This window comes from Grammomys surdaster, unplaced genomic scaffold, assembly GCF_004785775.1.
Source record: "Grammomys surdaster isolate TR1022 unplaced genomic scaffold, NIH_TR_1.0 132, whole genome shotgun sequence".
NCBI lineage: Eukaryota > Metazoa > Chordata > Mammalia > Rodentia > Muridae > Grammomys > Grammomys surdaster.
This window is the reverse complement of record NW_021604590.1, coordinates 1,300,404-1,314,389: the sequence shown is the minus strand read 5'-3', so window position 1 is coordinate 1,314,389 and position 13,986 is coordinate 1,300,404. Positions and strand designations below refer to the sequence as shown.

The window sequence follows — 13,986 nt, the reverse complement described above, 5'->3', positions numbered from 1 at the left end:
AGCCGTGTCCTTGTCTTGGCACCTATTCACAGATCCTGAGTTCATTGGCTTCAGTTCTGTTTCAAGGATTGGGAAGTTACCTGGATCTGAAATGATGGCTCATTCTTCTTTGCTTTATTCTGATCTTAAGTTGTGAGCGTGGCTTCTTATAAACCTTCGACACCAAGTTTAGTCTGGCTGAATTTAATACCTGTTGTTCTCTGATTATTCATATTCAACCATTTTTTTTATGTGAGTTCAACAATAAAATAATGTTGGGAGGTTTTTCTACAAATGAATAGACTCCCAAGATTTCCACATCTTCCTTAAGTAATTTTTGTTGATTAATGTTGAAAGGATTGTCATTGCATCCATAAACATTTTTATTTAATTATAACTCATACTTTTATTGGAGAAATGACAGGACAATTAAGATTTTTTTATATAAAATGTAGGAAATAAAAGATATAACAGGTCATTAGTTGATCAATATTAAGCTGGGTGATTTCGGTTATGGATACATTTGAATATGTTTAGAATGTTTAAGACTATGAAATAATAATGGAGAACAATTTTCCTCCTTACCCTAAATAGTTATAAGTAGTTCACCATGTTTGGGCACAAACTTTCTCTCCAAAGATATGCCAAATGCAGTTTTCAGTACGTCTTCCATTTCTTCCTCATTGACATTCTTAAACTCAACCAGATCTACATTGTCCTTATAACGGAATCTTCTACTTGTAGAGGTGGAGCCCACTAAACAGTGAACCCCTTCTGAGGTCTGCAAGGAACAGATCGACGTGCCTACAAATACAGACGATGGGGATGTCTGAAGGTAGGTATTCACATATTCGAAATCTTCGATAATGCAGGGCTCAAGAGTAAAGGAATAGATTTTTCGATATTTGTTCTTCTCAAGGAGGTCTGAGTTAACAAATTCTTCGTTCGGAACATACTGTTCTCTTCTGATCTGGTCCAAGTACCAGGTTCCATTCTCCTCTGTCAAACGGAAGATGGCAGGCACCTGAGGCTGATCTTTCCCAGATACCAATTCCACAGGCTCCCACATCTGATAGGAGTCTCCATAAGCAGAATCTACAATGTAGTTCCTGTCACCGATGGTCACCTGTACTAGAAGGTGGACCATTTCACTGCTGTACTTATTGGCTGGAGTTATGTAAACATAACCTCCTAACATTGTGGTTTTAAAGCCCATTTTGGTCAGAGCCCAGTACAGCAGATGATTAACCTGGAGACACCATCCACCCCTCTTCTTCCTTACTATGTGGTCAAAAATGGCTTATAAGTCCAGATGCATGGCTTCTCCACAATGCATGTTAAGATTCTCAAAAGGAACTGCTCGCATCTGGTGCCGAAGAACTTCAGTTAATGTGGCCAAGTCCAATTTATTCACCGAGTTTTTGTAGCCAATCCTTTCAAAGTATGCTTCGATGTCCATGGTCCCCTGTCGTGGGATGTTTAGCATAGGCTGATTGTCAGGTTTAATGCCGTAGAGTGTTTCTTCTTTTTGGTGAAAACTTTCAGGCCTGGGTAGAATTCTGCTTCCTGGTCTTCCCGTGAAACAAGGTGAAATCCCGGTTTTGAAGAACACTGTAAGTCAGTCCAGCAGCCGGGGAGCTCTTCTTACCTGGCGTAGCAGGGCCTGCCAAATAATTGTATTTCTATAAGACTAAAATACTTCAGGGCTGGAGAGACGGCTCAGCAATTAGGAGTGCGTACTACAGTTCTAGAGTACCTGAGTTTGGTTCCGAGCACCACGTCAGGTGACTCACAATCACCTGTTGTGACTCCAGCTCCAGGAGTATCCAGCAACTGCAACCTCAGAAGATGCCTGCACTCATGTGCACACCCCGGTCTACTCACACCCATACACCTAATTAAAAATAATAAAAATTGTATTTAAACAAGAGAAAATGGTCTGTGTACAGTAAAACAACTGCAGGTCAAGACAGAAGTTTAAGTCTCAAACCCGAGCTGAGTGATTGCTGGCGTTACATAGTGGCTGTGTGCTCTGAAGTGAAGTACCACAGCTGTGGTGAAACTGCGGGATGTATCGCAGGCGAGTGAGTACTGAAAGCAGCCACCATTCCTGAAGGGTTGATTCTAATTCATTTTGGACATTTGAAGCTTTAGAAATCTTTTACAGTTGATGAATGTTTTGAACATTCAGTTGTGCAGTGCTATCTGGAACTCGAACCCACAGTTTAAGAAACTGAGGCCTGAGAGATGGCTCAGTAGGTAACGGTGATTGCCGCCAAGTCTGATGATCAGAGTTCAATCCTTAGAACCTACTTGGTAGGAAAGAATTGACTCCACGTGGACATGCACGCGCGCGCGTACACACACACACACACACACACACACACACACACAGAGCCCAAACACACCACCTCAAATATAATTAATTTTAAAAAGTCATACCTTGTTTTTTTTATTTTTTATTTTTTTTATTTTACTACGGAACCTTTCTTAGAAGCAGTTACAGCCCAATAACGTATAAGTCAGGGAAAAAAGTAAGTCAGTGAAATGACAGTAAAAATCAGAATAATAAGATGCTTAGGGGTGAAATTTGAAAATAAAATACTCATTAACGGTTCCCAAATGCTATAAGAAGAATTTCGTGTCAGTTTCCTCTTTATGGCAGCCAACACTAAGAAAGGTCACAACACAATATACATAGCTACAACAACCTATACTTTTGACTTAGAATATGCGTAATAATTCCTGGTTCTGAGTTCTCGGTAAATTTACTCTAAAACACTTTTAGATGAGGGTTGAGAAAGGGCTGGTTAATAAAATGAACAATACTCTCAACAAATAAAAATACACATATTCCACAAGGGGGTTTTCTTATTCTTATTTCCTGCAGGTTGTTGGTAGAACAAGTTTACACAATTTAGTAGAATTATGAGAGCTAAATACATAATCCAGATATGTGGCTATCTCACAATTGTGTGTGTGTTCATATGTATGTGTTTGTGTGTGTGCATGTTGTGTGTTCATATGTGTGTGGGCCTGTATTCTTTGTAAACCTTTCCCCTGTTTAATATTTGTGCTTTATCTTTCAGATAGCATATTTCCCCAATAGAATTGTGAATTTGCATGTTAGACTAGGAGGCCCTTTCAAGTCTACAGGGGGCTGAGCTGAATGAGTACTGAGAAGTAAAGCCAAGATTTTCACTGAAAATAAGTTTGAGTTTATTCCAGCACTTGAACAGATGGGTGATGGAAACCCCCAAAATGTGGTCAGAAGAATTTTAGGTTTGGAATAGTTTCAATGTGGATGGGAATAAATGCCCCCCATAGCCATAAAAATAAATTTCAAGAAGGGCCCCATGGAACATCTGAAGTTCAGGCACAGTAGCTTTCTGTGGAATGTTCCAGGATAAAATGCAGTACCATTGCCGATACATTCTAGCCCTGTTCAACCAAGTATAAATCCACAGTGACTTACTCTCCTCCTATGGTCACCACCTCAGCTGCCAGGCTTTGGGCTTCTAATGACTTTTGGCAAAATTTACAATTACAGAAGTTTACCAAAAACGTTAACACAAGTATTTTTCTAAAAGAAAATGCTATTATGTGATTTAGTCTGAGTATATAGCAATGGTAATGAACAGTCTTGGAAATAACCCCACCACTTCAACTTGATCTTCAAGTAGACCATGTAGAACTCACATATTGTGTGCATCTCACTAATTTTAAATTTAGACCATTTCAGTATTTTAAAGATCCATTGTCTTTTCAAGGACTGAAACAATGTTTCTCTATCAAGAGGGGATTAACTCCCCAAAGCACTTGCACTGACAAGTTTATGTTGATCTTGCAACTATATATTATTTACTCCTCTAGGTATTAAATGAAAGTAAAACCTCTGGCATATAGACAAGCAACTATCCTGGTTTAGATAATAAACTAAGTGGCAACACTATCCTCTTCTGGTGCTTGGTTTTGTAGTCAATGCCAATGGCCACCCATACAAAGAATATGGACCACACTTCACAATGGCTATTGGTAAAATTGATCACAGAACATGTACAAACTACTTACCTGAGAACCTAAGACATTCAGCTTATGGATCAGAGTTTACCACAGTGAACTATTAAATAATTTCTTATTGGGCAGAGGTGTGGCTCTTTAAAAAGAGTGACCTGTAGACACTGCTAAGCCATGTTATTTATATGTAGAAAGATTTGAACTTGTAGTTAGAAGAATTCCTTAAATGATCCTGAAAGAAAGAAAGCTTTGTCCTAGAGCTTTATATAGATGAGCTTTTAGAAAGTACAGCGCCATACATCATGGGAAATGGCCTTCTGGTGTAGTCATAGAGACGGCTGAGATTCTCAAAGGCCAGAGCAATTGACATGGCTTTGCACAGGTGGGCTAAGTGACAAAACTCCAGGATCAACTTGAATCTGACTTTTCCTGACCTCTTTCAGTAAACTTCTGCCTCTAGTCACTTGTTTCAGATTAAGTTCTTCTGCTGAATCTGAGGATCAGAGTCACGACCTTCTGTGAAGGTTTATTTACGTGAGTCCCTTTAAGGCACAGAGGTTTAAAATCACAGAGACTGAGCCTGACTGCAAATACCATGGCTCAGTTTTCTGATCCCAGCTAAAGTAACTGTAAGCGTCAACGTGCTGAGATGTGAGGCCATGGTTAGAATTAAATTATTTCCATTGGGAAAGAAACTACTTGTAATTTCCTTGCTGAAGACCTTCAGGAATCCTACAGCCTTAGGTAGAACTGGTTAGCCTTCCGCTGCATATTGACTACATCTTTAATGTATTTCTGTTATATTTATTCTCTCACATTAAAACATGTATTTGTTTGCATATTCATCTTTCATTCAAAAGACAGAATTTTATAGTGGAGAAAATCATTCCTTGTTTGCTACTGCTTTCATAATACCTAACATAGAATCTATATTGAATGAACGAATAATTTATTTATCCATTTATATAACAATTATTGAGTAGGTTTTTTTTTTTTACAAAGAAAAACCACAGGCTGTAAAAGACATCTGCCACACATATTTATTAAGATTAAACTTCCACATTAGTTTCAGATAACTATATCTTTAAAGAAATAGAATTTTATAGCAATATGCTAAGGTTCTTGTGTCTATCAAATTACCTTTACTAGTCTGCCTTTGGCAACAACATAACTGAGGACACAAGTTAAATGAAGGAAAGATTTGTTTTGACTCATGGTTGCAGCCTTCAAAGGTTTCCAACCATGGGTGCTTGGTGTGGTCACTGTTGCCTTGTGTTTATGTAGAGCATCATGGCAGTGTGTGGTAGAAAAACTGCCAGTATTATGTCACCTAGAAAGTGGCGAGAGAGAAGAAGTAGGCAGGGACAAAATGTATCCTTGATAGGCTCATAGACAGTGAAGCAGTTCCTCAAAGAAGGCTCACTCCCTAAAAGCCTTCCAGCCATGAATTCTTCAGCTTAATCTGCAGCTATGATAATGACTTCACTATCCAATCACTCCTCAATGGCCCCATAGCTGGATGCCAGGCCAATATATGAATCTTCAGAGACACTACAGAATCATAGCACAGCATAAGCAAGGTTTGATAATGCCAGCCTCTAATCTCAGTACTGGGGAGGCAGAGATATGAAGATCACTCCAAATTTGAAGTCATGTTGGTGTCCATAATGAATTTTAGTCAATTAGAGTTATACAGCAAGGTCCTGTTTCACAAATATCCCAAGGTATAATGGTCCCCTTGCCTCTCAGAGATAAACAATATAGACTGTCTCTCCTGACACACATTTGCTACTTTACTCATGTGTCTATTTATAAAAACAGCGCTGTTCAAAGTATTTCTAGTTTTTGATATCTTGCAAATGTCTATACTGCTTGCTTTATTCAACCTAACCCATTCCATTTCTATTACTGACAAACACACGGAAAACAGCTTCAGAGCTTTTCAACACCGAACAAGGAAGCAGTGAATATGCTGGCATCTCTTGTAATACACGTGCAAATTTACTGGGCTATTTGAATGGAATGGCACATTTGTGGACAGCATATTGCTAGCTCTCCAGAGAGGTACTAATTTACAACACTAACAGCAGTGCCCTTATCACTGACACTTAGTGCCCTTGGGTTAAGTTTTTGTTAATATGACTTGTGAAACTGCCTTAGTTTTCGTTTCAGTGAAAGATAATGAACCTGTCCATCTTCCCATTTTCTTATGGTGTATTTGTATTTCTTCTTCTGAAATTTTCTTGTTTCCTGGTGAGTAGCACTTCATTATTGTGCTTTAGATGCGACTTTATGATTAATTCTTAATCTCAATCCACTGTTGGTTATATCAGCTCCAGCTTCTTCACCGTCTGTAGTTTATGTGTTAACTGTAAGGAGCCAGTGGTCAGACAGGTGCTAATTATAGCTTTACCAAAGCACAGAGACCCTGGAAGCTGTCTCCAAAAGTCGTCAAAAAGGCTTTAATTGCTCATATTTGTGTTTTTAATAAATCTGGAGAAAACCTTTAGGTAAGTATGAGTTAAAGATGTAGCTTTAACCCTTCCATTCAGAGGGATGTGTCCACCACGCCGTTGTTGTAGGGTAGATACCTGTGTTCCCACCCCTTCCCATGGTTGCTATGCATTCTCGCCATAAAGCCTCAAGTTTTAAGTATGTTTTTCAAAGTCTTTTTTTATTTGAAAAGGCCGATTTTACTATATTTTTAATTAATAAAATCTATTTCTTATAATTTTCGAGATTATATCACATTCCCTTCCCCTTCCTTGCTCTCACATGTCTCTCCTTGCTCTCTTTCAAATCCCTTTTCTCTTTTCTCATTGTTACATGCGTAGAGGATTTCAGTAAGTGCTGTCTTGAGAATCCTGTCATTGCTTCTCTTCTTTAGCATTATCTTAACTCTTGATCTTTTATACTTCAATATAAATTCTGGATTATCATTTCACAATAGATGAGATACCCTGCCATGTTTTGGGTGAGGATTAAAATCAATTTTGAAGGCATAAGATTGAATTTCTATATGTAATAATTATGGGATTTTTAGGCACGATTTATTCAATTTTTTTCTTTAAATATTAAAAGGAAACTTCCTTGTTACCTAGTGGTTTTGCATAGCTTTTATGAGATTTATGAGTATTTTTATTTTATTTTATTACTGATTTGCCTCAGTGACATGAGAGTCATTCGTAATTGCCTTATGGCTTATTAGTCTTATGGGAAGAATATTAAAAATAGTGTTTTCAAATTGTTTACATCACTATTTTGTTACTTTGGAATACAAATACTTTTAAAAATAAGGTGACATTCGTATGGCATGAATGATTTAAAGTGTATAGACCAGTGGCACTTAGTGCATACATAGAACTGTGTAACCACCACTTGCCTCGTTCTAAAAATATTCATTATCCCCACAGAAAACCCTAAGCACACTGAGAAGTTACTCCTCAATTTCTTAATCTTCCAACCTCTATAAACTGCCCATCTTCTTTCTGTCTCCATGATTTTGCCTAATCAGGAAATTTTTATTAATGGATCATACCATATGTGACCTCCTGTATCTTATATCTTTCGTTAATTAGGACATCTTCAAGGTTAGTCCACAAGGTAGTATGTACAATGTTGTTCTCATTTCTATGGATGAATACTGCCTTCGTGTCTGTGATTGTAAGTGTGTATACACATTACATGTATTGCGTTTTGTTTATCTGCTTGATAAAAAATTTCTGCTTGATGGACATTTGAGTCTTCACTGTTGGCTTCTTGCAACTTATGCTGCCGTGAGTATTTGAGTACGCACATTTAGGAGCCTATTTGAAAATCTTTCAGGTATGTATCTGGGAGAATATTACTGAAATGAAGTGTGGCAATTCTGTTTGACTTTATGAGAAATGGATGAACTGTTTCCCATAGCAATTGGAGTTGCACATTCCTAGTAGTGAAGGTTCTAACTAGTCCATGTTTTTGTTAATACGTATTTTCTTTTGTTCTCAAAATTAATTTGTTCTTTGGCATTTTTGGATACATGAGAATAATACCCTCTGATCAAACTCATCCCTCTACTCTCATTTCCTTCTAACCTCCAGTATCCCCATCTTCCTTTCATCAAGTTTGTACCCTGCTTTTATGCCTTTTTTTCTTTGTGACCTACTGGTTTTATCCAGGGCCACTCAAGTGGTCATTGTTAGGAAGCTATCAACAGTAGCATGGGTAACTCTCCATTGGCTATGATGTCACTGAAGACACACTTTTCTCCAGCAGCTCTCCACTGTCATTAATTTCCCTCTGCAGCCTGTGACTGTGACTGAATGTTTACTGGATCAGTCTTATTAAGGTCCTAAGCAGTTACTGTGAGTTCAGGAGTGCCATAGATACACCATGCCCATAGATGAGAATTTCATAACCTGCCTCTCTATTACACATTTTTTTTTATTACTATGGCTCTGTAATATAACTCAGAATCAGAGTTCTAACAGTTTTCTTGTTTTTCAGAATTGCTTTTGGCGTCTAGAGGTCTTTGGTACTCCCATGTGGATTTTTTTTTCTGTGAAGAAATGATTTGAGACTTTGATTGGGTTTTCATTAAATCTGTAGATCGTATTTGGTAGGATGGATATTTCCCAATATTACTTCTTTCCATCCTGAGTATTGGATGTCTTTCTGTATTCTACTGTTATCTTCAATCTCTCTAGAAGTTTGAAATATTCGTTGTAGAGGCCTTTCACTTCCTTAGTTAGGTTTATTCTAAGATAGTTTGTTTTGTTTTGAGGATATTGTGAATGCGGTTGTTTCCCTGATTTTCTTTTCATTAGGTTTGTTGTTGGTATATTTAAAGACTACTAGGTTTTGTATTTTTATTTTATAACCTTTGCTGAAAATGTTTATCAGCTCTAGGGGTGTTCTGGTAGACCCTTACGTTTAGAATCATGTCATCTGCAAATAGAGACACTTCGATACTTTCCTTTTCTATTTGTTTTTTTTTTCTCTTGTCGTATTGCATTAGCTAAGACTTTGAACACTAGTGGGAGAAAGGAAAACCTTGTCTTATCCAGATCTCATTGGCAGTGCTTAGAGTTTTTCTTCATTTAGTGTGCTGGTTAGTCTTATGTGATACAAGGTAGAGTTATCTGAAAGGAGAAAAACTCAATTGAGAAAATTTGTCCTTAAGATCTGGCTGTAGGGTATTTTCTTATTTAGTGATTGATAGGGGAGAACCCAGCCTATTGCATGTGGGGCCATCCCTGGGTTGATGGTCCTGGGTTCTGTATGAAAGCAGATTGAGCAAGCCACAGAAAACAAGCCAGTAAGCAACACCTCTCCATGGCCTCTGGATCAGCTCCTGCCTCCAGAGGAACTCCTATTTGAGTTCCTATCCTGACTTCCTTCAATGAAGAACAGTAATATGCAATATAAGACAAAAATAAATGCTTTCCTCCCCAATTTGCTTTTTGGTCATGGTATTTTGCTGCAACAGTAGAAACGGTAAGACATTTAACATGCTTGTCAGATGTATGTTTGTTATATACAGACCTTATTACATTGACACAAGATGTCCACATCTTTAGGCTCTCCTGTACTTTTATTATGAAGGGTTGTTAGTTTTTGTCAAAGGTCTTTTTTTATAACTATTGAGACAATCATGTGATTTGTTTCTTTCATGTAGTGGAATATATTTTTATCTACATATGTTGAACCATCGCTGCACATATGGAATGAAGCCAACCTAATCATGATGAGTGATTTTTCTCTCTATGCTCTTGAAATTCATTTGCAAATATTTTATTGAGAATTTTATGTCTATGTTCATGACAGAAATTGGCTTATAATTTTCTTTTTGAATCATGTGTTTGTCTAATTTGGGAATCATAATAAAACTTACTTTCTAGGAAGAATTTGGAAATATTCTATCCCTTCTATATTATTGAATAATAAGAGGTGTGCTGGTGTTAGTCCTTCTCTGAAAGTCTGCTAGAGTTCTGTACTTATCTATCTGGACATGAGCTTATTTTAGTCAGAATATTTTTTAATTAATACTTTGATCTCATTGTTGGTTATGTCTGTTTAAATTATTTGTTTCTCATGGTCTAACTTTGGAATATGATGTGCATCTAAACATTCATCCATTTCCTTTAGGTTTTCTAGTTGTGGAATATAAAATTTTAAAATCTGTCTTCATGATTTTCTAGATTTCATTAATTTCTGTTATAATATTCCCTTTTCATCTCTAATTATTAATTTATGCCCTTTCTTTTTCTTGGTTAATTTGGCTAAGGGTTTGCCAATCTTGTTTATCTCCACAAAGAAGTAACTCTTCATCTCATTCGTTCTTCCGATCACTTGTTGTGCTTGATTTTTCATTTAATTAATTTCTGTCTCATCGTTTGTTATATCTTCCCATATAATAATTTGGGCTTGGGTTTGTTTTTCAAATGATTCAGGTGCATCATTAGGTTGTTTATTTTAGAACTCTCTGATTTTTTATTGAAAGCACTTAATGCTATTAACGCCTTCTTAGGAGTGCCTCTATTGCTTTCCATAGGTTTGGGTATGTAGTGTATTCATTTCATTCAATTCTAGGAGATGCTTTTATTTCATTCTTGATTCCTTCAATGACCCATGTATCATGTGTTATAGAAAATGTTTAATCTCAGTTAAGGGCTTCTAACCTACCTTTGATCATTCAGTTCCCAGATGAAAGACAACAACTTCTATTATTTACAATAAGCCTTAATCAGCAATAGAACTGGGCACGTATCTACCCTCTATGCTATTAAAATATATTTTCCACTGGTAACCCCAAGTTACTATTGGGGTTATGTTTCTTCTGGGCTGCTCTTAACTCCGATTGGCCAGACTTCATGGCCATGCTTTCTTGACTCCTAACCCCTGGCATCTTTCTTCTCTTTCAATTTCTTCTCCCTCTTTGTGGTCTCCTCAGACTCCAAGCCTGAGAACTCCAAACCTCGACTATGTCTCTTCTGTCCAGCTATTGGCTGTTGGCAACTTTATTTAACCAATAGTTTTAAATCAACTAGCATTTTGTACATACAGGTTCTCTTGTTCCTGGAAGCAACCAGACCTTGGGGGCCAGTACTTATCATTATAGTACATATCAAAAGATCAAATCTCGTCAATCATACAATAATGTGTTGTTTAATCTTCATGTTTATATATTTTCTGTAATTTATATTGATATTGGTTTGCAATCTTACTCCGTTATGATCAGACAGACTATAAGAAATTATTTCTATTTTCCTATGTTTCAGATTTGCTTTGTGTCTTTTTATGTGATATGTTAACGTGGGATGCCGAGAAGAATGTTTATTGTATAGTATTTGGATGGAACGTTTTAAAGATATTTGATCTATGGTGTCACTTAGTTCCAGTGTTTTCTGTTTATTTTGGGGCCTATTGGTCTGTGTAGTGGTGAGAATGGGGTGTTAGAGTCACTGACAAGTACCATATTGGCATTGATCCTGCCTTTATATCTACTGGTGTTGTTTTGATTGATCCTGTCTTTGTATCTACTGGTGTTGTTTTGATTGATCCTGTCTTTATATCTACTGGTGTTGTTTTGATTGATCCTGTCTTTATATCTACTGGTGTTGTTTTGATTGATCGTGTCTTTATATCTACTGGTATTGTGTTTTTTCTTTTTTTTGTTTTATTTTTGCTCTGTTTTGTGAATTAGATGATCCTGTGCTTGGAACATATATTTTTTAAACTGTAATTTCCTCTTGATGTGCTTTTCTCTTACATAGTATGAACTGATCTCTTTCAGCTGTTTTGATTACACTTAGTTTGAATCTATTTTGTCAGATTTGAGAACACCAATGCCTGATTGTGCTTTGGTTCCATTTGCTTACAATTTTTTTTGTATGCTTTTACCCTAAGATATATCTATCTTTAATAGTGGGCATATTTGGAGATAGCAAAAAAATTATTTTCCAACGCAATTTGTTACTCTATAATTTTTGAGAGGGAATTGTGATCATCAATATTCAGAACTATTGCTGAAAAGTTTGTGTTGATTCTTTGAATTTTGTTAATTTTATAGGTTTTTTGTTTGTTTCATTTTGTTTAACAACGTGTCCATTTTTAGTTTCCTGGTAGCCTCTTAGAGATGTTTGTCTTTTCTTCTCTTTAAAATATGTCTTCTAAGATCTTCATAGCTTAGTAATCATACTCTAATTTAGTTTGTTTTTATAATGTAAAGTTTTAGTCTCTTCAATTATGATAAATAGTTTTGCTGGGTAAAATAGTATGGCTTGGTAGTGGTATTTCAGGGATTGGAGTATATCTTTTAAACACTTCTCATTTTAAAGGTGTCTATTGAATAATCAGAAGTTATTTTGGTAGGCCTTTCTTTATATGTGACTTTTCTCTTACAGATTAAAGAAGCCTTTATTCACTCTGTGCTTTTACTGTTTTAATTAAGACACCATTGGTAGTTTAGTCTACATTTCTGCATATTTGATGTTCTGGGTTGGTATCCCTCTTGAGTTGGAAATTTTACTTTTATGATTTTATTTAAAATATTTTCAAGGGTTTTGGCATGAAATTGTTTTCCTATGCCCATAATTTAGTGATTTGATTTTCAATTCTGTGTTCCATTTATCATTAACTTTTACTGAATGATCTATTTTTCTACCTTGTCTTCAAGCTTTGACACTCTGTTGTCCACATGGTTCAATCTGTTGTTGAGACTTAATGCTAAGCTTCTTTTTGGCTTACTGAGTTTTCTTCAGCAAGGCTGTCTCTTTATTGAACTCTATTTTTATATCTTGAATTGTCTTCCTTATGTCATTCAACTGTTTATTTCTGCTCTTTTTGAGCACACTCATGTCCTCTTTGAGTTATTTTAATTTGTTGATAAATTTTCTTTTTCATTCTTTGGAAATTTATGTGAGTGGCTCTCATTTGAGGTCATCAGAGTGGAACTGATAATTTTTGGAGGAGACATGTTGTCATGCCTTTCTTTGGGGCGTTTGCATTTCTGTACTGTTTTGTCATATACCAAAAGGTAGGGCTTCCTGTTTTTGTTTTCTGTTTTCTTATTGCCAGATCATTCTGTGTTTATAGTGTTCAGATGATTAAGTCATGATATGGTTGAAATGCCATTCCTTTGTGGCACTGGTATTCAGGGCCATAGATAATATCCTTAGTTTCCTGTAACTTCAATTTTTAAAAAGTCTGCTTTTAGTGATGGTTCTTAAATGCTTTAACACCCACCAGAGGTAGCAGGAAAGAAAGGGTATTGGGGTGGTGGACCTGTTTAACAATGGTTCTTTGGAGCAAATCCTATCTCCATCATTGGGAAGTCAGCAGTTCAGTTCACAGGAATCAGCAATGGCAGCTGGATCCACTCACAAACACATCACAGATATACTAGCAGTTCAGTTCAGGAGTGTCCAGTTAGCAGCAGCGGTAGCAGGGCCTAGCAGTGACAGCCAGGCCTCAGTATCACCATGAGTCAGTAGAAGGAACCAGCAAGAATGCCAGGAGAAGTTCTTGGCTGTGCCTTTCTTAGCAAGGATGCTAGACCAATAAGCGTCACACAGCTAGCTATATAGGCAAGCCAAGCTCGGCCTCCATCACTGTCTATCAAGTCCTATTCCCTCTAAACATTACATGTCCTCCACAAGTCTTGCCTCAGCAGGTGCCTTGCCTTAGCATGTGCGTCTGTCACAGCTGACATCACTCTGCCTATCAGCCCAAGTCCGCAGAAGCGGCAAAATCTTAACATCATTCAACTGACTTTCTAAAGAACACATAAGTTTCCACTTCAGTCTTCCCCTGAAAGTTAACTATTGTCTGAAATATGAGTAGTAGGGAGTGTTGGTGCAGGTCATCAACAGCCTTTCCCTGTACATCATACCTTGAGGCAAGACTGGCTCATTCCCCACCTTTACTGTCTCTGCTATGTGTTGTAAGTGTTTTTACAGCTGGGCATCTTATCATCTGTGTCAGCTCTGGCCTGTTCTTTGCTTCTGA

At 36.9% G+C, this 13,986-nt stretch overlaps 1 protein-coding gene across 1 annotated transcript; it reads right to left on the bottom strand.

The window, feature by feature from the left end:
- Positions 1-565: 565 nt before the first annotated feature.
- LOC114616794 (arylamine N-acetyltransferase 1-like) lies at positions 566-1,453 on the bottom strand. The gene is given in 1 exon segment (XM_028762238.1): positions 566-1,453. A coding segment is annotated over 1 exon segment (873 nt). The 5' UTR covers positions 1,439-1,453.
- Positions 1,454-13,986: the final 12,533 nt, after the last annotated feature.